Here is a 24,215-nt window from a genome sequence, read left to right as displayed (position 1 = left end):
TTACATTAAATACTTAGATTTGAGTTGAGAACGAGAAAGTAACAATCACTCACAGGCTACTGAAACTGAAAGTATGGATAATAAAACAATAAATTCTTGTTTCCTCAAATAAAACATCTCAACTCTACTTTTAGTTCTTTTTATTTGTCATGATTCACACCGAGTCATTTAGTTCCTACTCTATAACATTTTCAACACATTTCAGAATTTCCCCCGTGACATTTTCCAGTAACATCACTTCATCTGTGATTGCATTTGGTAAAGAAAAGGGTGAGTGTGTGTTTTCCCAAAAGTACAGAGATGAAGAGCAGCAACTGTTGAATGACAAATAAAACAGAAGTTACTTGAACGTGAAATCAGGGGATTGTGAGGTGTGCTGAGTGAGCTTTCATAAAATCCTGACATGTAGAAGCGGAGCACTTTCCCTCAGACTGAAGTAGAGGAGTATCACTGTCCAGGCATTAAACTACCTCAATATCATAAAAGCAACATGGACAATGGCAAACACTGATGATATTAAGTTTTAAATATCTGATTCCCTTTTAGAGTATCTAAATCATATACATTGTTTGTTTACGTGTTCATTTATACATTTGACTCATCAGACAGCCTGTTGCTGAGCATCTGCTGCTCCACAGGACCACAGCAGAGAAGGTCAGTTTAATCTGAGCTAAATCAGTTGGACAATTAATCAGCTTTATCTTAAACAAGAAGTTCACTGCCACCACAAAAAGTGTGAACATTTGCTGGTTTTCTTAGTCCTCTTTGACAGTGAACTAAACAATCTTATCTTAATCTCACATCTGTGGGTTTTGGACTGTTTACACATCATATGACTAAAGATCTACAGGTCATGTGTGTTACTGCATGTGTTTACACTCATTGGGAACCTCTGCGTGCCTCCTGGTCTCTCATACACACAAGGCTGACTTCACTCCGCTTCGGCTAAACGTGGAACGATGACCTCATAACAACACTGCCGAAGGTGCTTCTGAACGGCCTCATTAAACGATGGGAGATCTGGCTCTGCTTAACCTCATGTTTGATGTAATGACCTTTATTCCAAAACCTACTCCACTGGATAAACTCAAAGAACACAGTCCATATGTGACTGAGCTCCTACAATCAACACGTGGCTTAAGATTTGTGGTTAAAACAATGACTTCATGCGGATGTTTAGAAGAAATAGCAAAAACAGCATGTGCATTAGGTACCTGATACTCCCCAGAGAGGGAGCTACAACTGGGTCAGATCCCAAAAATGTGTCAAAGGAAATCCCTTAAGCCCCAACAGACTGATAAAACACAATATACTGCATGATCAAGATGTTTCAAACTGCTGCAATCAAGGCTGTTGGGGTTGAAATAGTCAAAGGAAGACATGATCCTGGCTCCCTTTCTGACTTTCTACAGTAGACATCATTTAGGGAAATACAATTACACTGAAAGCCTGAGAGAGAAGACAGTGGGCCGTATTGATGCTATCTGAATGGAAACCCCCCTCAGCTACAAACAGTACAGTACCACAGTATCCACAAGCCTCAGCTTTAGAAATACTGCTAATGTATTCAGCTCCTTCCCTTTTCTCTAGAAGTCTCACATCCACGGTGGTAAAATGAGGAAACTGTGCAGAATGTGGCCTGCATGTCAGTGGTAAATAAAAATAACACAGTACAGTGGCACAGTGATTAAACAACTGTGGTCCATCTCTGAACGTTTGCACACATGCACTCACACACTTTGAATCTTACTTTTATGTGAGGAAGAATGCGCTCTAAAAATAGCACGCATGCCATGGCTCATCAGTTTTTCATGACATGAAGAAAAAAAGAAAAAACTGGAGCGTCGTGCAGAAAAAGGGGAACAGCTATGCAATTACGAGGCAATACAGTGACCCAGTTTTAAACTGACACACACAAAACCACAGTGGCGTACAGTATCATGCTTTGGCTTCAGTTTTAGAATTAAAGAGATAAAGATGGAAAGAGTCTCTGCAGAAGCAACCGGCAAACCATCTGAACCAGCCACATGAGACTGTCTGCCTCCCTGCCTCCTCGCCGGCTCGTGTTTGACAGTTTCGCCCATTAGACACCCAGTAACCCAGAGCAGCAGAGAGCAGCCTCACCTTCTTATCCCTCTTCCACAGCCTGAGACAGCAGAAGCTCCAGAAAAACAAGTCTCCCACCATGTCAGCCAGAGCTGCCGTCTCTCCTCGCTGTTCTAGTTCATTCTACTGACGCAGGCGATTCCCCCGCTGTCACAACAAAACACTGGCAGCGGCCAAGCCGGCCGGAGAGACAGAGCTGCAGGAGAAGGGAGGGGAGAGAGGGAGCAGCCCACGCCTTTGCAGCTGAGCTCATCTCTGAATCAATGTCACTCCTCCCGGCTCTCCCCCTCCCTCCCTGCCTTCCTCTTCTCTCACTTTTGCTATGACCTCATCGTTTCCTGTTTGGCCCCGCCCACTCTCGCACATGCGCCGGCCTTTTTAACCACACACACCCTCCACCCCCTGGTGTCTTTGGTAAATTCCTCAGTCCTCCTCCTCCTCCTCCTCCTCCTCCTCTCATGCTGCCCCCATTCCTACAATCACATTTTAAAACCAGTGAAGATGAGCAGAGTGACTCTTGACTGTGTGAGGGAATACCATTCTTCATTAGCTAATTTGTTTATATTACGTGTTTATTTAGTATTTACATAAATTAGTTTTATTTATAATCTCATTATTATATATTTGTAATGTTAAAGTGAAACACAGGCACAACAGCATTGTTTCAAGTATATTTCTAGTAAACAGAGTGCTGTACACTGTAGCAAATAGCTTAACTTACACTACACTGTATGCACTCGTTGTTCTGTTCCCCTGATCACTATAACTTGTCTTTATTAGAACTGCAAAATGAATATCTCCATTATCAACAAGTCTATTTTTTGCAATTAATTGATTGTTAAGTCATTAAAAATATCTGAAAATAGAGAAAAATACCTGAGAGCCAACGGTGATGTCTTCAAGTTGCTAAAACACACCACGATCCAAAACCCATCTTAAAATGATATTACACCACAGATTAGCAGTAAATCTTTAAATTTGAGGGGGTGAGACCAGAAGGTGTGTGACAACTATGCTTAAATAAACAACAAAAAATTATATGAACTGGATAAAACATTTATGATCATAAACAGAATCTTTTACTCACAGTAACTTCGAAAAACACAAACACAGAGTGCATAATGTCACTTATCTTAAAATTACTTAGCCAAGTTAACCAACTAAGTCCTTGTTTGACATTTTGTGGACTGCTTAATTAAATATTGAAATGAACAGTGAATAATAAACAAACCGATGAAGCAAAAGTGAATCCTCGTGTCCCACACTGATCAGATCACAAGCTGCAGCATTTCACCCTGTGAAAATGAAACAAAAAAATGCAAAAAAGGTTCCACTTTCACTCAGTATGAGTGTAATGTTAGTGTCTGTCTTTGAGTGTAGAGAACAGATCACAATCAATACCATGAATGAAGACGCAGCATATGCTTTTGTAATGTTAAATAATAGCATTCAGCTGACCGATGTTCTCTCCTCTCCTCGTATAATCTCTCTCTCTGGGTTTATCTTTTGCTGCTGCGTCACTGTTTCTCCCGCCCTCTTCTCTCACTTGTCCTTGTTGTCTGACTTTGTTCATGTCCCTAACATGTCCTGCATGCCAACTGTCGATCTCATCTGAGTGGGCAGATATTAATAGACGGTCAGATGCCGTCTCTGTCCTGCCTGTTGGTTCTTAAAGCTGTGGGGACAGACAGCAGAGAGAGTCGGCTGGTACAGAGAACCAGATAAATTTACTGTGGGCATTATGGAGCCACCATACTGCTGCCAGCATCTACAGTAAAAGTCAACAGGCAGACGATACAACTACTGTGGAGTTTAAGTTCAGTTTGATTGATCAGAATGTTAAAGATCTACTGACTGACACAGTTTTAAATGTTGATTAATTGATACAAAATCATGACAATGTGATTTCTAAAATTAAAAAGCTTATAAAGAAGAGAAGAAATCACATAGTGAGAAACATGATTGGTATGTGGCACCAAATCAAAAAAACATACTGGGGAAACTGCTTCTTTCTCACTCGTAACTCCACTATTAGGAAATTATTTCTCCCCCCATGAAGCTCTGATGTGGGGTTTATACAATCCTGACAGTGAACATCTGATGTCATTTGAAGAAATAGCTGCTAAATACACCACGTCACCATCGAGGACTGGGAGAGGGCTTATACCAAAACACAGCCACAGACTATCAACACACGCCTTTATTGCCATTATAAATATCTTACAATCATCCGATCTGAATTAATGAGTAAAGCAAATCCAGGAACGCATTGTTATTTCTATCACCTTTGTACCTGCCTTCAAGTATTTTATGGAGTAGTTTTCTTTTAAAGCTTGACTATGTAATTTTTTGAAGAGGAAAATGAGGAATTCCTCTTCTTCACAATAAAACATTGAATTCAGAAGCAATAAAACAAATTCTTGCTCAAATCATTGCACTCAGGGTTTTTACTGCTACAGCTTTACTCGGTCTGTCATGACTGGTATCTTATGGATGCTAATGTTGGCTAATGTTAGCCAACGTTACGCAGGTATTTCTGTCACACCTTATGACTCTTTTCTACTTTTGCTACTGTAACATTATATTTGTGCATTTTAACATGCAAGTGCTGTGAATACAACAACTCTGACATCACCTTCCAAGTTGATATGGCAGACTTGTTAACAAACACTCAAATCCAATAACATTACATTCAGGAGTTGTGTTTCTGGCCACCTGATCAATATCATCGAGCATTCATTCACTGTTTATCTATGCTCTTGGTCTGCTCTTTAGTTGCTGAAAGCATCACTATGTTCACCAGCTAGCCGCTAATTATGTCTGTCTGGCGTTTGGTGCTGGCCAGGTAGATTCGATAGGTATTAGGCAGGTGGATTTTTAGAGCGGTTTAAACTGTAAACTTGCTTTTTATCAACAAAAAAAAGTGTCATCAATATGAGCAACACCTTCCACATATGAGAAGACACATGATTCATAGTAAACAGAAAAACATGATCACATCCGCTTTAAAATGATCATGGAATCATCACTTGTGGGAAAGGCAGCGCCTGTTCAGTAAATTTAACATGAGTTTGCATTAAAGCTTCAAACTTTGTTTTAGTATCAACAGTGAAAAGTTGTATCAGTAACTTCAGGTTAAATAAGGTGTGATCGGCTTTAGTGAAACTCGCTGGCAGTCAGCTCAGACATGAAACTCAGCAGCCCACAGCCAAGCCACAGAGGGGGGCTTCAGCCCACAGGAGCTGCTGCCTTCATCACTGTTTCCAGTCAGAAATGCCAAACAAGTTTAAAAACACTTAAGTGAGGATTACTGAACAGGTTATGATCTCTCTATACCTCAAAGTGTTGATACTGATTGTAATATTCAAAATAAAAAGAACACATAATGACTTTGCACAACATCATAGTGAACAGACTACCAACATAAAGCCTGACCTTTGACCTCAGAGACATTTTAATAGCTAAACATTTTCCCACCTATTTCAGTATATAAAATTGTGCAAAAACAAGTTTGTACACTGTGACAGAGCGCTGTGTCCAGATCGACTGCTGTGTTCAACCTCACCAATGAGATCATCGACAGCTGATCCTGTTCCTAAGAAAACAACGTGAACAATGTCAACAGAAACATCTTAACAAATACCATTTCCCAACACTCATTACACATGCGTCTGTCTTCACTTAGAGGCACAACAATCATTAGTCGTTTACAGAATCAACTGGCAGATTCCCACTCAACCACAGAGCTACCTCACACCAGTGGGAGTTGATACACTGAAGATCTGGGACTTTCCATTTGTCAGATGGCCAACCCAAAATATCGCCATTTCTCAATGTTAACCACATACGTACATAAGTCAGTGTAAGTACACCACCCATAGTTTTATAAAGAAGGCACTGAACCCACAGCTGCTGTCACCCACTGTTAGATCCATCCCATAAGCAGTTCAATTGTAAAAGTGCCTAAAGTTGATTAAGAGAGCCAAGTCTATATCTAAAGGAAACCCCCTGCAGTGAGTAAAATCACAACTTTTCACATTTTAAATGAAACAAACTTCATAAAAGTACTCAAATTTTGCCTCAATTATGAATTCATGCCACATTAGTTTTTTTTAATTAAAACAATACCCCAGATGGAGTCCATGTTTAACTCATTCTTTTTTTGCTCTTCCATTTGTTATTTGTAGAAAAATGTCTCGTTTTTAACCATGTATAAAGAAAAGATCCAAAGACGTCGACTGGCTCCATCTTCAAGGCCATCACGGGCTACATAATACATCAACAAAGAAGCCTTGACCCAAGGCCATGTTAATGTCTTGCTGGTCAACACTGAACTGATATCCACAGAGCACAAAGACAACGCAATGAAGGTGAGAAACTGTGAAACCAGGAGCTTCTTCTGAGCTCTGGGCATCTAACAGGCCCAGATTGATGTCTGGCTCCGTGGCCACCACCTGAATCTCAGCCCTGAGTTGTTTGCAGAGGGGCTGACTGACTCTAAACTGAATGTGGGATAGCTGCACATTCATCTGTCAGGAGGAGGTGTGATGGACGGACAGAGCGAAGGAGGGCTGGGAGGAGAGAGAATTCAATTACATCAGATAACTCAGTATTCATCTCATAAATCAGTCTCAGTGAGGGTGGTAAATAACTGAGTAACGTCCCCTGGCTGAACTACTCAAGGCTGAAGGTGCTGACGGGAGCAGACACTCCTATTTGTACCTAAACATGCACACGCCAGCATGCTCATACTGTACAAACACAAAGGCAGTTTGCTTGGCATCATATCATAATCGAAGAGATCAGATTCAACCAGGACAATGGTCACATTCACAGGGCAGTAAAAGAGAGAATTTCTTGTCTGTGTTCACTGACAAGAAACAAAGTTTGACGGTTGATTTTTGAGCTTGGAAACAGCAGTGGACAAAACAATCTGCACTCAAGGTCCACTTACTCATTTGTTCTGGGGCTCAACAATTGAGAAGACAAGGCTGAGAGGTGAGCAAACTCAATCTGCTGAAGAGGACTGTGCAATATGGTCAAAAGCTCCAGAACACATTAATACATTTTTGTGGAAACCTTTTGTGGAGATCAATGGCCTGATGCAACACACTGCATATCCAATATTTTGGCAATTGCCTCTTTAGTCACTTTGACATTGTCAGTGTAATGATGATATGGAAAAACTCCATTTTTATGTGGACTATTTTTTCCTTTATTAGATAACATGAAGCCTGACAGGAGACATATGAAGAGGGAGAGGGTCCCCAGCCAGATCCAAACTAGGCGGACAGAAGGCAAAACTCAGCTCGTATCACTGTGGTAGGAAATTAATGATGGAACTCCATGAAAAGCAAACACATTTAGTGTTTCTGTCTAGCTGAACATCAGTTCTGACTCTGACTCATCGCTGCATCACAAGCTCAAAATGTTTTCACTGACTGTGCCAGCAGCGTTTTCAGGTGCTGTGGCATCAGTGGGTTTTGAAAATAGGATTGTGTTTCCTTGCTCATCTGCGCAGTGACTGTGCAGGACTGAGGGAGACCTGTCCTTTTCTCTGGGTGTGTCACAGTCGTAGGGAACCGACCATGGTCTGGCCATCTTGGAAAGTAAAGCCTGGTTGGCTGACCAATCTTACATTTACTTAAGTGTAACTGCAGAGACAGTCAATCAGTGTCTTTGCACTGTAAGAGGAGCAATAGGCCAGAGAAGCAGAAAAGTGGTGCAGCAATCTCTCTACCTAATTCACTTTGTAGTCTCCTACATGCTTCATTACTGAGATTGCACTGCAAAGGGCAGGTTGTCTGGAGGGAATGTAAATGATAAAACACACGCACACACACACACACACACACTCAGAGAGGCAGATAACGGCCGAGCCATGACTGATTTCTGTTCATCGTGGCCATGACACATGACCTGCCAGAAGCTGCTTTCTGCTGTATGTGACCCGGGAGGTAAATCTGTCCAAGAAGACACTCGTATGTGCAATGAATTAACTCTTTGAGCTCTTTATTCTAACCAGATTCTCTCATCAAAGGAGCACAGCATTCAGTGAATTATTGATTTAATAATTCATAATCTGGGTTTTGTATGAGAGTGCCTGAAAGGCCGTTTTTTTCACCTCAAAACATTTTGTAGCTAGTACATTTTTCTTCATGAGTCTAAAAGGAAATTTAAATACCAATTAAACAGTGCTGATATTTTGTCTAAAAATTAAACCTTAAAATTGTGTCAAATTTAAAGAAATGATTTAGGTTAAATCCCAGTTCAAAAAGCACTGGCACATTTTTCTGTCAGCTACTAAAATGCTAATGACCAGTGAGTGTTTTCTGTGGATAATTTCATGTCATATAAGCTTCACACTAAGTAGACAGGCAGTAGTTTTCCAGAATATGAGCCACACACAGCTGACATAGCTTTCATACCGTCTGCTGCCATGGCTGATAATTCTAATTTGAGCTCACTGGGTGAACACAACAAGGATTACCAAAACCAACTCTACAAAGTTACCAGTGATGTATGAGAAGGGAGGAATAAGAACTTCATAAATCCTGCTGTTGTTGAACGTTGAGAACCGTACACACCGACCACATTTCTAAATACACCAACTAGCTTATGCAAAAAGCTAACCTCTTATCAGGTAATCAAACTGTACAGTATATGAAGCCCGCAACAGTCGAGCTGCTTTCAAACAGTCTCACAAACTAACAAAACTCCTGGAAGGTGACTGTGAGCACTGAAATACATGATACAACTAGAGGTTGACTGATTAATCAATTGGACATTTTACAAGCTCCAATAGTGACCGGCTGGCTCCAATAGTGACCGGCTGGCTCCCAGGCCGTCCATCCCCGGGAGCTGACTGCAGCACACTGGCTGGATTATGGAGGTAACTCTTCGCTGTGCTTCGCTATGATTGTTTGTTAGTCACAAGATGCATCACTTGGGTTTGTTTTCTTTAGCCAAATTCAAGTCTCAAACTGAGTCTATTCCTATAAAAGATACTAGAATTACTTGTATATGTTAACAGGTGTTAATTTTCAGACCCTGTCTGTGTTTGTCCATGTGTGTGTGGCAGGATGCACCCCGATGTTGATGTGGGCCTGGTGTGAGGTTGGCTGGTGGCTATTCTTTTTCCTGCTTCAAACTATCGTTATTATATCAGCCTTTAAAAATCCACACTCAGTCAACCTCTAGCTGCAACTAATGGGTATTTTCATTATCAATGAATCTGCTGATTATTCTCCAAATTAATTGATTGTTTGATCTCTAAAATATCTGAAAAAAAACCTGAAAAATTTACATAGACACACATAGACACAGATCCTAACAGGGAAGCTGGAATATGAGAACATTTCTGCTCAAAAAATGACTAATGTTTAAAAGATTATCAAAACAGTTGCAGATTAACCTTATGTTATGTTACCTTATGTTAATACTTTCAGCTATGTTAATAAGACACAGCCATTAAAGTATATTTAAGGGGCAAAATTCAACATACATTATAGGCATTTTGTGTGTACCAAAGGTTGGTCTGAGCAGGCAGAAAAGCCTGTTTTTGTGACGAAAGAGCACCAAAACTGCACTGCCCCACCTAACCAGCACTGACACAGCATCAGCTTCAGCACATAAAAATATTACTGCCCAACGAAAACTGCTTTGCACCTGCATTTGTACAGCCCCTGGCTTTGTGCCCGCAGGACTAAAGAATCCATGGACATACAAAGACAGCATATTCTATTTCACTGACATACAGTTTTAATAAGTTTCTTCTAGCTTTGAATGTGTGTGATTCCATCACTAATCAACAAATAGACACAACTCTCCTTTGATGCTGTTATCTTGTCCTTTCTATAATGCAGCATCACTTATCAGCAGAGGCTAAGTCTATTGTTCATTTGCTTTCCGGTGCTGTGACCACATCTATTCTGCACATGAACCTTTCTGCTCTCCTGTGTCACAACAACAGCTCCGACTTTCACTGGAGGTCTGTAAAACAATCTGATAATCTGATAAAGCAACCAAAGGCATTGGGGTCAGTTACAGGTCTGGCACTGATCCTACGCGCATGCACGTATGTTGGCACACACCAATCAGTGAGGCTGTAAATGTGTGACTCAGGAGTGTGTTTGCCGTCTTGCATGTATGTGAGTGCTGAGTGTCACAGATCCAAGCTGTAACCCGAGGTGTATCAGCAAACAAAGAATCTGGGAGGTGATGAGAAATGATAGTCAGAGGATGGATCCACTTACCATGATGAGGCCGGTGGTGATCGGGTCGTTGCAGCCATGGCACAGCTCTCCAAATTTGGCCCAGTAGTCTTTCTTGCAGAAGAGCCGTCCATCTTTTTCATAATACCAGTGGGACAGTGAGGCGCTGCACTCACAACACCTGACAGAGGAAGAGATGGAAAGAACTACATGAGCAGTTCAGAAAGACTTTTTAATGAACATTTGAAGATAAAATCATGTCACTGATCTTTGAGATAAACACTGAACATGAGTGACACATACAAATCCAGACATGCCAGCAGACACAAAACAGAGAGAACATTAGACATTTCCAAATGATGCATGCTAAGGCATGTTGTACTCATTACATATGCAATTCATTATTGTACTCTGATTAGTCCCTTAGTCATTGATATAATTCAGTCATTGAATAACCCAGCAGGTTAGACCTCCAGGAGGCAGAAACAGGAACGTGCACACCAAATGAATATGTTATTGTGTTGACAGAACATTACAGTATGTAGATCTTGCTTTATCCCTCCTAATGACACCCTGCAGGAGCCAAAATTATAGTTTGGATGGTGATAATATGTCCCTTTGTGGATTTATCACTCACCACCCCAACAGAGGTGGAACAGACACATGAGCTCACACATGAGTCATTGCAGTCAACCACAACAACATATTCACTCAAACACCCACACGGACGCCATATAAAAACATGCCATCAGTCAACATCAAGCCGAACTTGATTTAAAATTAAGTTGTGCTAAAAAATCAGCACAGAAACATCCTTGGTGTTTGTTTTGATGTCACGGGGCTAAATTAGTTACCTGTAGCTGTGGGGTTCAACAGTCTGGTCACTTTCCTTCACCGCGAATGAACCCATGAAAGAGAAGCAGCTAGCTAAAGCTTGCTAGCCACCCTCCCTTCAACCAAGAGGGACAAACACAGCGCTGAGTGTGTGCAGAAGCTGTCATGATGTTGTAACGCTGACAAAAAGGAGCTAGCGTTAGCTAATGTCTAACGCTAGTCGGTGCTAATGTTAGCAAGCTAGGCTAAATATCATAAGGAGCGTGCGCTAGTTAGCCTAGCTTGCTAAGGTCACTTTCGGAATGTAATACAAACTCAACAGCGCTGTGAGTCACGCAAAATGTTGACAATAAAAGGGGCAGATGTGTGAAATAGCTAAAAATACATAAAAGCTAAAGAAAATATCAAACTTTCCTACGATACAGAGACGTGACTTTATCCTGTCAGTAGCACACGACGTGCGTCTCTTAGCAACGCCGACTCTCAGACGTTGCCATGGGAAACGGCCCCCAAGAGGCCTGAAGCTGAGATGCTGTTTCCACAAAAATGCCCCCCAAACAATTTTATACTCTTTGAAAACGGTTTTGAGTTTTACTTCTATGAAAATGAACCTTTTTTTTTTTTTGCTCCGGGTTGTATTTATCAATGGCACCTTTTATAGGCTAAACCAGTCTAGTTTTTTGGTGCAGTTTTGGTACAGACAGTCTGATGCTGAGCGCGGCCACACACACACATTCATCTGCTGAGCTCTGTCTGCTCTGTCCATCTGTCACCAGAGTTCAATCAATAGCGAGCTGCTCTAAAAGTCCAGAGTGGCGTCAGCCTGATAGACATCAGATGCTGACAGAGTGACAGGAGGGTGACAGGGAGTCGGACTCAGACACAGACAGAGGGGGATAAAACAATGCAAATACCCAAACACAGTTTGCTCACACACGCTGCTATCATATTCAAAACGCTGATGACAAACGGGTGAGCAAAGGTTATTTCCCAGTAACTGATGATAAGAATGATATCAGATGAAAGAGGAAGTTAACAATCTCTGTCCCGTATGTTGATCACACCAGGCGGAAAAACACACCAGAATGAATCAGGTAGCTTCTTACTGATCATTTTCATTTTCATTATAACTTGTTTGTAAACATTATGTTGTCATGTATTTGCTCATGTGTGTAAATACGCCCATTTGCTCTGCATGTGGCCATGAATCAAAACCTGTGCTAATTCCTTTGCTTATGGTGAAAGCATTTCTGTGGACAAGAGTTAGCGCACTTGCATCTGCACACTTGAAGCATGTGCATGTTTGTAATCCGGAAAAATCTCTGTGTCTAATGGCCACGACTGAGAGCGTGTCTCCACTCCTTCCCAGAGGAGCTTCCCTCCCGTCAGCCAGCCGTCTGGCCTCGTCCCTGCTCAGGGCAGCTTGAAACCAGGCCTGTTTGCTCCAAAAATATTTAACAGTGTGCATAGCTTCAAAGGCTGGAACAATTCACTTTGTCCCTCGTGTCATCCCAATATCCCGCTATCTACATTTGCATAAAATGTCTGCTTTGTAGCAACACATAGCTGAGTTCTTAGTGTCTGGTGGCTCTGAGGTGAATATTATAAATATGCTGGTTGCTGATTATTCTGGCAACAAACCTACTAGACCATCTTCCAGGTTTGTCCTCCTGAGGAAACCAAAGGCATCAGGTTTGCATTTGTTACAATCTTCAACTGTACATTAGATTTATTCCCCAAAACATACTTCAGACATTCCTGCCTCAGATTAGGTCCAAACTGTATGAAACATTTTAATTACTGTGCTTACTTACTTTGTCCGTGCATCATTTCATTTTACAGACACAATGTTGAAATGACGCAAAATGAATCAGCAATTATTTTAATAATCATTTGTGAGGATTTTCTGCATTTCTTTGTATAATGATAGTAAATTAAACATCTTTTGATTAGGGATTGGCATTTAGGAAATAGTTTGTACTATTTTCTCACATTTAATGAACCAAACAATTGATTAGTTAATTGAGAAATTGATCAATAATGAAATAATCTTTGGTTACAGCCCTACACACACCACTCTGTAGCAGAACTGTTCAGCGAGGGTTTAAATCTGACCCAAATCTGTGCAGTCATACGTCTCCGCTTCCTTTCAAACTACTGAGGGACTCATTAATATATTCAGCAGAAGCAGCAACTCTCTGACTTTGCCGAAGGTCTCGTACCTACTGTCAGCCTGCACATACTACACACACACGCACATATATAACCTTGCAGCACATGCAGACACACATACAATTTATTTATTAGACAGACAGACAGACACACCCAGTGTTCTCGGCATCTGCATGCAGTGCTCCAGTGCAGCTCAGCAGATTGTGGCAGAGCTGCTTCAGTATGCAGCGTGTTTGGGTGAGCGGGAGGGGAGGAGACTTGGAAGTGGGTCAAGGCTTTCAGAAGGCGTCCGCAGCACCGAGCCAGGAGCTACTCAGCTGTCTTGGCCTTTCACTGCAGACACACACACACACACACAAAGACACATCCTACCTCGTACCTGGGGAGGCTACAGGAGTGATCTTAAAGCTCTAAGGTTCAGTTCCTTCACAGCAAAACCTCTCAGGGAACAACTGGGAGCAGCAGCAGAGTATTAAAGATATGAGTGAATACATTAGTGAGTCCCACTTGGAAACGCCAAATTTCTGCCTGCAGGACACAAGTCTTATCTCAGAGGTGGAGGAGACAGGCAGCGATGCCAAGACTTCCATGAATATAAAGAAACCATGACAGCAATAAAAAAAAAAATCTAATTCTTTTTTCCAGTTGGTGCGTTAATGTGTGTGTTTGCGCTCACATATGGGCGTTTTTGTGTGACTGTGTTTGTGTGTGGATTGCCACGGATGTGTAAGAGGATTATCGGTGTAAAAGACTCAAGAGTCTTTGCCCACTCTGCTATGATGCTCCCAAAATCTAGCTGGATGAAAAGCTTAGCAGTCTCTCTCACGCTCTAATGTGCAAAATGTCTTAAAAAAATGTAAAAAATCGAAATAATGACTGAAATGATGTTCAAGGTCACAGGAAGAAATATGTCAGAGAGTAGGTGAAAATACTGATATCAGGCAAAAATAGAGACTAAATAAGGTTTGACTGATTTAAAACAGATGGAGGACAAAAGGGGAAAAGTCAAAGACAAAGAAAACGTTGCTCAGACATAAATAACTGTCATGAACAAGTGAGAGGGAGCAGAGCAGATTTCAGACACCGTGAAGCCCAGCTGGATGCCCCAAGGGTCAGGAAACAACCAATGACTGGGGAGTTGAGAACCAGGGAGTGGCTTGCTGCCCCCCCCCCTCCTGCTCAAATCCCTGATGGACTTATCTAAAAGTGTCTGGGAGAGTAATAAATTCCTTCTCGAGGTCAAGAGGAGGCAGGCTGTTCCCCGGCCTCTCACCTCCCTCTGTCTGCACTCAGCGACGTTTGACTCAAGCCGAGCACCGACACAGTTACTTAGACTGAGTGTTTGTCTGCAAAGGCTGCTTTTCATATTCTTCAAGGAAAAATCAGAGAGGGGAAGGTCACGAGTGTCACAAGTCACAAGTATTTATTTTCACTTTAGAGGTCATGAGGCAAAAAAGGTTGTTGTAAATCTCAATATGTGAGCAAGAAAAAAATATGAACTTAAATCAGTGTACATATTTAAATGTTGTGGGCATCAAATGTGTGAAATAATTTTTCCTAATTCTGGTAGATGAATTATCATCACATGCGCTGCTCTATAGTGGACTGCCGTTATTCCTATTTATTATTCCCAGTGAGATTATTCTATCAGACGTACCATGATGTAATACGTTTTTGAATGACGGTGCGTCCTATTTATCACGCTGCCGTCTGACCCGGGTCAATACCTGACGTGATTAATTTGTCCCCGCTGATATGAATGAGCTGAGGCTGAATGAGAAAAACATCAGGCCTGAACGAATGAATGGAATTTAATTCCCAGAGGAACCGAACTGCTGAAGAGGATGAAAATGTAAAAACATTTACGAGGCACGATGACTCACAGGGACCTTAACAAGTGATAAAAGTGTCTTGTCTGCTTTAACAGGCTGTATGTATCCATTCATCAGCATATACAACAGAAACATAAAAATAACAGTTTATTATCATTTTTTGTTTATGTTAAAGCTAAAATCAACAGAAAATTAAGCTGTAACTTCTGATTATCAAACTCATTTTCTGGTTCTAATGTCTAAAATGTGTTCTTTGTCTGTTATCATAATAATAAATCAAATAAATTTGGGTTTTAGTCTGTTTAATTTGTTCATATACATGTAAAGACATCATTTTAGGCTCAGAGAAATGAAAAAGTGAATTATTTCCTCATTGTTTGACATTTCATAGACTAATCAATTAGTCAATTAATGCAGAAAATAATTGTCAGATTTTTCTGTAATGAAAATAGTCATTAGTTGCAGCTGTAGTTTAAATTTGAAAAGATAAACTAGACACTTTACATAATTGATTTCTTCATGGGTGAAATAAAAACAGTTAAACAATATTGGGATTATTAGTGTTGTTAACATTATTGAAGCTGTATGGATTAGTCAATGAAATCAATTAGTCGATCAACAAGAAAACTAACTGATCATTTATTTTGACGTCACCTTTGACTGTGTGAAGCTGTGATAGTAACATTGTTCACACATCCCTGGTGTTTATTAAACCAAATGATGAATAATCAGCTGGAAAAACGGGAAAATAATCAAATAAGACTACAAATAATACAAATGTTGACTGTCTGTCAATATGAATTAGTTTGTGATGAGACAGAAACGCACACAGGGAGACATGCAGATAGATGATTAATTATTAATCAGAGATAAATGGTTTTAGCATTTCAGTTGTCTGTAGTATCGAAGCTGAATTGACATGTGGAGCTTTGCGGTTTAACATGTCGGCTCCGTCTCAAATATGAAATCAACCCTGCAGCTGCTCCCCTAAAATAGTAATAAGACGGTGATGATGTGTTTATGTGTACCTACGCTATAGCTCACGTCTGCTGCTGCTGTTCCTGTAATGTTGTAAATTTCCCCGTCGTGAGACAAATAAAGGATTATCTTATCTTATCTGAACTGGGGCTGCAACTAACCATTATTCTTATTATCGATTAATCTTGCAATAATGTTTTCGTCAATTGTCTATAGCCCAGCGTGACACCTTAAGATGTCTGGTTTTGTTCACCAATAGCCTCAAAGATAATCAGTTCACACCAACAAAGAAAAGCAGCAAATCCTCACATTGAGGAAGATAAAACTGAAAAATATTTGGCATATTTTTCACTATTTTTATTTAAAAACATGGCTGAAATGTTTATCATTCATTTTTTGTTGATCAACTAACTGATCAATTAATTATTGTAGTTTTAATTTCAACAAAGCAGCAAGTGAAGCTGCTGTATTCAAACATGCAGCTCTGATCTCCTCTTGAGACGAGCAGTGAGATAAAACCAAACAAGAATTTAATCTGACGCCCACACAAACCTCGCTGACCGCCCTGCTCTGGTCAGCATTTTATGTTGTGTGTGTGTGTGCATGTGTGTGTGTGTGTGTACCATACATGTATCCACAGGTCATTAAATGGTGCTCAGGCTGACACGACTACAGGAAGCAGGAGGAGGAAATAGTGTGTGTGTTCTGGTGGAGGTGTGAGCAGGTTAATTACAATCTGACAGATGCAAAGCAGAGAGAATTACGAGGGACTACACCTCTCAAACCACACACACACACACACACACACACACACACACACACACCTCTCAAACCACACACACACGCTTCTCTCCTTATCAATTATTAATTCTTCCATCATCTGTGTCAAGCTCAGAAGGACATCCGTCTCCTTTCTCTCTGCAAAGACAGCAGAAACGCTCTAGAGTACTTGTGATCAATAAGCCGATAACCTGGTCTGCTCTGACTCACAGCGAAATCAGGAACATCAGACAATAAACGTCAAGTGTACCGAGCCTGAAACTAATGTGTCTGCTGCACGAAAAAGTGCTCAGCTGTTGTTATCGTACTTGCAGGCTTAGCTAAAAAAATCCTGACAGGCAAAGAGAAAATACGACCTCTGGGAAAGAGATGAGGGGGTTTGAGGGATGGACAACACACACATCACGCACGCACATACACACACACACACACACACACGTGTACAAGTGAAAGTCGATCTGAGGAAATGGCAGACATGTCTGGGGGAGACCCCTCTCTATCCCCTCACAGGAGACAGAGACTCCTGGTCCAGTGCAAAGATTTCTGCTGCCAATATTTTCCAGAAAACTTCTCAGATTTCCCACTTCAGGGGTGAATCTACCTTTGAGCACATCCACCAACCAATCCCACTATTACATTCATTTGCCTGAGTTAGTCTGGTTTGATCCATTCAGCGCTTCCCACACATTCAAAGACACATTCGTCCCATTCCCACGCACCCCTTTTTGTTCCTCCTCTTTTAACCCCCCCCCCCACTCCTCTCGCTCCTCCTTCTCCATGGCAACAAAGAATGCCATGGCGATGATATCACCCTCTCACATGAAATAGAGGCATTACCTCATCACCTCATGGTAACACCCCCCCCAGTCTCTCTCTCTCTCTTTCTATTGGTTGGTTTCTGTCCCCTCACCTTGGCAAACACAAGCTCAGCAGCGTTCACCCCAACGTTAACCCCACGAGCACTCGGTCTTTGCTGCACTTCAGGAAGCAAAGAAAGCAAGTTGTGCATTTTAAACAGTAGCTATAATTGCGCCCTCTTTGGCCTCCGCTCTGTGCTGGTCGCTGAACAAATGCTTCAGACTGTGGGAGACAGTCTCTTTATTTGTGGCCCGGTGGTCTATTCAGCTGGTAAACAGGAGCCCTGGCGGACTGCGAGTAAATGATGTGCACGGCAGCAGTTTCCTTTGTGACTGTTAAGCCGTCCTGACTGACCGACTGTCAGCACAGTCAGTCTGGGAGCGTCTCACTTGTTCCACTGCGGGGAAGAGATAAAAGGTTTCAGCGGGCTTCGGGAACCATGATGAGTGGCGTTCAGCGGATTCGGGAGAGACAGCAGAGCTCCTATTCTTTATCAGGTCTCTTTTACAAAATAGTTCAGAGTGTGGTCTGTTTCTCCAGCAGCTTAAACACGAACAGAGGACGTTAATACAGGAAGTGAACCTGACGGAGGGTGAATAACCAGCTCAGTGAGGCAGCTCAGGTAGCAGAAACAAACACACAAACAAATAATCAATCGATCATAACTGGGAATTCACTAACGATCTTTTTGATTCTGAAGTGTGAATGCGCTTCAACAGTCGACAGTGTTGTTACACAAGCTTCAACATTTTTTACTTTGGGAAAACACATCAGTGTTTGAGACAACAAGTTCACTTGCTCACATTTTGAGTTGAGAATATTTCACCACACACATCCAGTGGTTACAGTGAAGCAGAGTATTCAGGATTCAGACAGAAAACAGGCTTCGCTCTAAGTCCCTGTCAAACTACGTAAATACATTCAAGACATTCATCAATAGTCAAAATACACAGAGAGGAAAGAGACCTATTGACCTGTGAGATATTTAGACAGTCTGGGCTTCACATCCATACAGATGTTATGTTAGAGGTCATCACTGCTTATGTTTGCATGATGTCAGAGCAGAAATCGAGACAGAAATCGGCTCCGTGCAGGTCTGTCTGATCTCAAAGAAGCCGACTGAAATACGATCCAGAAAGTCCAGCTGGAAAACTATTTCATCTTTCATCACGACGATTGTGGGGTAAACAGAAGAAATACAATGTTTACACTTCATAAAATACTCTACCAGGCATGTGCGCTTGCATGTTTTTCATTTTCACATCGTGCCGCAGCAACAGTCGACCCGGTTCAATCTTTTAGCTGGAGCCCTAAACACCAGCAGTAACCCCAAATAAACAACTCACTACACTGAGGTGATATTCTGATATTCAGATTTATCGACGACACCTGAACAAACTCCATCTGCTGTTACAATTACAATTTAACCAGGTTAGCAGGTGAAACACAAAACAAAACCACCGAGTTCAACTAAACATTATGAGACTAATGTGAAATCTAAACACAAAATAAAGTCAACACGGCTTTTTGGTTCTCAGAGCCGCAAAAAGCTTCTTGTCCAACAGCCGCCTAATTATGAAAATTTCAGTGATTAAGATCAGCATCCGTACTTCACTGAGCTGGCAGAGACTTCATACTTTTTATGAAACGATGAAGGTCAAATACAAAAGTGACAGGACTCCAAAAAAAAACTGAGCGAAAATGAGGGCGTTAATCTGCTTTTCTTTGATCACATGCAGGGTTTAAGTCTGGACGTTATCTACCCCAAATGCAACAAAATTGAATTTTCAAAGTGTGATTAAAATATTGCAGTGAGGGCCAAAGGTTGGAGCTCGAGAGCAGGTGATTACTCGAACACACCGGCCGCCTGCGCTCTCCTCTCTGAAAACGTTATCAGCAGGTTTGAACCCGGGGACGCCACGGCGAGGAGGGAGAGGAGTTCTTGGTGCAGAAACAGAACAAAATGACGAGCTTCAAAAATACAATTTTGGTGCTATAATGACATCAGATAAAATACTGAACATACATCAAAGTTTATGTAACGGACTGGAGGAGACGCAACAGCACAGATCTCGTTCTCTCATCAAATTTACTCTCTACGGACTCAATTAACATATTTGGATTTTGAAATTCTATTCTATTCATGTAGCTCTAAAACCACATATGTGGTGTCAAACTCAGTTTCATATCAGATTAACACCTTGTAGATCAAAGAAAAAAGGTGGATATAATAGGACGGTTTCAGGTTTTCAACAAACGAACAACAAAAGAAGTATTCATGAATTAATCATAATGCCCTTGTATGTACTAATTTACACACACATAAATAAACATACAGTAAGTATGTATAAGCACAATGTCATTTGAGAGCCTGGTAGTGCTGGATAACAAGCTTATCTGTTTTGCCTCACAAACACACACATACACACACACACACACACAGTCAGCTTCCCGCCTGACATAAAAAAAAACGATGTTAAAACCAGAAACTGCTCCTTATTCTCTGACCCCGAGTCAGTAACTCATTCACATGCATACTTTTGGTTAAAGCTGATGATGTGATCAGACGTCGACGCTGTTAACGATGTTAACAGGACGGAAACATTCAATAACAGTAATAATAAAGTCCAAACCACACAGACAGTCAGTCACATGTAGGACAGCGGGGTCTGATTCATTGTCTGTTTGTTGGGGAAGTCTCGTGGATCCAGAAAGACAGAAGTGGGACTGACACGACGTGCACTCCGTCATCGGGACACTTTAATGAATCATCTAAACTCACAGAGGGACACATTTCAGCATCTGTATGTTTGTACTGTAGATTTGGAAGATTCTAAAACTTGAGGTTGTGCTTTATGTTTTAGTCAGTCTGAAAGCTTCTGTGTCAAAACGTGAGAGGAAATGAAACCCAGTCAGCTGATCCACCTGCTCAGTCACACGAAACACAGCAGGGTGTTTAGTTTACACACTGTTTATCACTTTATATAGAACAAATGATTACTTAACCCATCAAGACAACAACTTTTAGTTGTAACATTTGTATTACCACACAAAAAAGTACTTATGTTCAAATATAATAAGTGTTTGAATGAGTTTTGTTAGTTTGTTTTGCTTTGCTTCTTTAGTGGTGGCAAAACTACCCATAATCTAAATTTAATCTGTATTTCCTGTTAAATCCAACAGTGGAGCTTCATCTGGTAGTTAATTAATTGATTTGTCAGTGGAAAAAAAAAAAATTCTCCATCGTTTCAGTCAGTTTTTAAGCAAAACTGACATTTTCTTCTTTTACATGATATTGCAACTCACACAGTAACTCACATACCAGTCCAATCATTTTATTGTCTAATGCAGATAAAAACAAGTTTCACCATACAGTGAAATCCTTCCTCTGCCCTTTCACCCTAAAGACTAAAGACACTCGTCTCGTACATTACAGTAAACTGAATATCCTTGGAGTTGAACAAGACATTTAGTGAGGTCACATTGTGCCCCATGATACAGTAAATAATCAAGAAAATAATCTGCATATTAATCAATAATAACCATCATCGTTAGCTGCTGCCCAATTCAACAGACTGCAAACTGACAGTTAAACAAATTAATACAAGTTGAACATCTATAACTCCAGGAAGACCATGTGGAGTGGTCAAAAGCCCCAGAACAAGTGAGTGAGCTGACATTAGGATTAATACAGTGAAACTGAACTTTAACTAATAAAGTACAAACTCAGCAAACACACAGCCACATACTGTCAGTGGTCCACTTACTTTCTGTGTTGCATCTTGCTGTGTTGGCTGTTTGCTGACATTTTGTCACCCGTGGGAGCTCCGGCCTTGTTTTGACAGTCAGACAACCGACTCATGTCAGCAGCTCTGATGTTTAACTCGTCCGGCTCCACCGGCCTCACTGTCACAACCATCAGTGGCTCTCCCTCTCTCTCTCTGAGCTCCGTCTCTCTCTCTCCTCCTCTACTTCCTCTCTCAGTGCAGCTGCACAGAGAGGTCACGCTTCTGCATCAACTATTTCCTGTGCTCTGCCCCGCCCACCTCATGGCTGCTTATTTCTTCTGTTGGACCTCATGAAGGCTCTGCGCAGAGCCGCCCTTGTAATGTGAACTGCCCATTTCCTGCACTGTATAACACACTGAGAGATCCTTGCAGCGCAAATCAAATCTTCCTATTAACCACCATGTATTAAACCCACCCATCTCCTTTCAACTCATCTGATTCACTGGCCTCCTACCAGCAGCCCAGAGGTGCTTCAGAGTGTCACCTGACTCACAGACACCCAAAGAAGTCTCATTTGAGCTGCAACGCCGGCCTGTTTGCACGGCCTCAGACATTGTCTGCACTTCTGCTCCGATTGATCCAAACATCCTCAGACTTCTTGACCCAAACCCACAGTAGAGCCTCGCTGATAAACCAGCCGGGACAACACTCAACACATCAGCCAATATCAGCTAATATATTCAGTATATACTGGTGTAAGTATGTCGGTCGATAAACAATAAAAGAAACAGTGTCGTCATCATCATCTGTTTGTCCCAGAGAACACACTGACTTTTTAGTTTAGTTTATTTTTCATCTGTAAAATATCATTTAAACAGTTTGATGCCCAAATTATCCAATATTTCACATGTGACATGGCAAATAGTCCAAAAAATGGATACACAGTAGTAAAACTTTTGTTTTCCTCTTTCCTGCCATATTAATCTTTTCACACCCCTCAGATTTACCTTGTGACTCTTTGGACAAAATGAACAAAATGACCAAACTGCATTTAAAGTAGACAAATCAAATCCACCTCAAACACTGATTTGTTACTATAGAAATCTTATAATGTCATATATCATAATATATTGATCACAAGGGCCATTTTACTGCAGCACTTACTGTATGTACTTTTACTTAAGTGGGACTTTGACCTGTTACATTTTTACATTAAGGTATTTATAAAGTGTCTAAATTCTTCTCCCACCACCGGTGAGGTCTGCTAAGTACTTTAGTTACAATGAGCGTCTGGGGGAGAAAGTCTGGAAATTACGGAGTTGGTTTCCCAAACGGACGTCTCAGCCACACGTCGCCATAGCAACGATCTCTACGGAATAATATGGATGATTATAAACACTGACGTAGCATCAGGCGGCACAGACACAGAATCAAAATCTAAAAGGACGACCCATTTCATTCCCATTTCGATGTTCACTCTCAGGACCAAACACCAAAGATACTTCAGTTTAATAACACATGGGACAAAGAAAAGGATCAAATCCCCACATTTGAGAAGCTGGAGCCAGAAAATGTTTGAATCTTTTCTGACACATCAACTAATCGCTTCAGCTCGATTAAACATCACTCAAACTAGCCAGTTTTGTTTGTTTATCAAAGCTTGTGATTAATTATAATGCTTCTGAGCTAATTAGCATCCATAATGACCCGTTTTCCAGGAGGAACCGTCACTGTTTCCACCGTCTCTCCTCATTAACGCTCCTGAACCACCAACGCTGCAGGAGTTCAGCGTCGAGGTCATGCACCAGGATTTATTTTCTGGCTCGGCTCAGTAAACTATCCAACACGCCGTGACTCATCCATCTCGTCCTGCAGCTTCTGTCACCAGGCAGAGTTCATCTGCAGGTAAAAACAGCTGAGTCACTGCAGCCCTTTCTGCTTCGACTCCACTGCATGACGGAGCTGGAGGGAGAAATACGAGATGATGTGCACCATTCTGGCTGTGGTTATTTTGTGATCCTTTGTTCGCTTCCATCTTTTTCATTATCATCATCATCATCATCATCATCAGAAGAGGCATTTTTCTCGAGACAAGTGGCAGCAGCGTTGCTCCTGCAGACATGAGTCAGAGCGGAGGGACAGATGGAGACAGAGATGAGTCCTGCAGCACAGGGAGGCAGTGAGGGAGCTGCAGGCTGCGAGTCGGCTCGTCCTTCACAAAAAGTCGCCTGGCCTTGACAGTTTAAACTCCTCTGTGTGTGCTTGACGTTGGAAAACACTGTGATCAGACAGCACAGAGACGTGGACGCTCATTGGATGTAAGACAGAGGCTGTGAGCTAAAGTGCTAACGAAGCACAAGCCTCTGTTGTCCTGTGGGAGTGTTGGGCAGAAATAGTTTTATTGGGAGCATGACGGTGCTGCACTGTGCTGCAGAGAGACTGCAGCACGGTCGGGTGTGCGGAGCTGTAGTAAAAAAAACTAATACATATTGATAAGATGACGGTTTTCAGCATTCATGCTTGTTTAATGCACATTTCTAAAGCTGCTTTCTTACTAATGTGGCTACAGAACAGTGGAAGATATTCATTTGCAATAATCTGCTGATCCAGACTGCATTATATAATCTAAATGAAGACTGCGGGTAACAGGAGCAGAATGTAAAATGCAAATTCAACACGGTGAATAAGACCATGAGACTGAAAGGCTAATAAGA

At 41.4% G+C, this 24,215-nt stretch overlaps 1 protein-coding gene across 1 annotated transcript in view; it reads right to left on the bottom strand.

Annotated features, from left to right (window-relative positions):
• Positions 1 to 24,215, bottom strand: part of limk1a (LIM domain kinase 1a) — a 47,961-nt gene that overhangs the window by 14,291 nt on the left and 9,455 nt on the right. The window contains exon 3 of the mRNA XM_070829531.1: positions 10,362 to 10,500. Within this exon, the coding sequence (XP_070685632.1) occupies positions 10,362 to 10,500 (139 nt within the window). The remainder of the gene's footprint in view (positions 1 to 10,361; positions 10,501 to 24,215) is intronic.

Source organism: Pempheris klunzingeri, chromosome 4 (assembly GCF_042242105.1).
Source record: "Pempheris klunzingeri isolate RE-2024b chromosome 4, fPemKlu1.hap1, whole genome shotgun sequence".
NCBI lineage: Eukaryota > Metazoa > Chordata > Actinopteri > Acropomatiformes > Pempheridae > Pempheris > Pempheris klunzingeri.
This window is presented reverse-complemented; position numbering and strand designations above follow the sequence as displayed.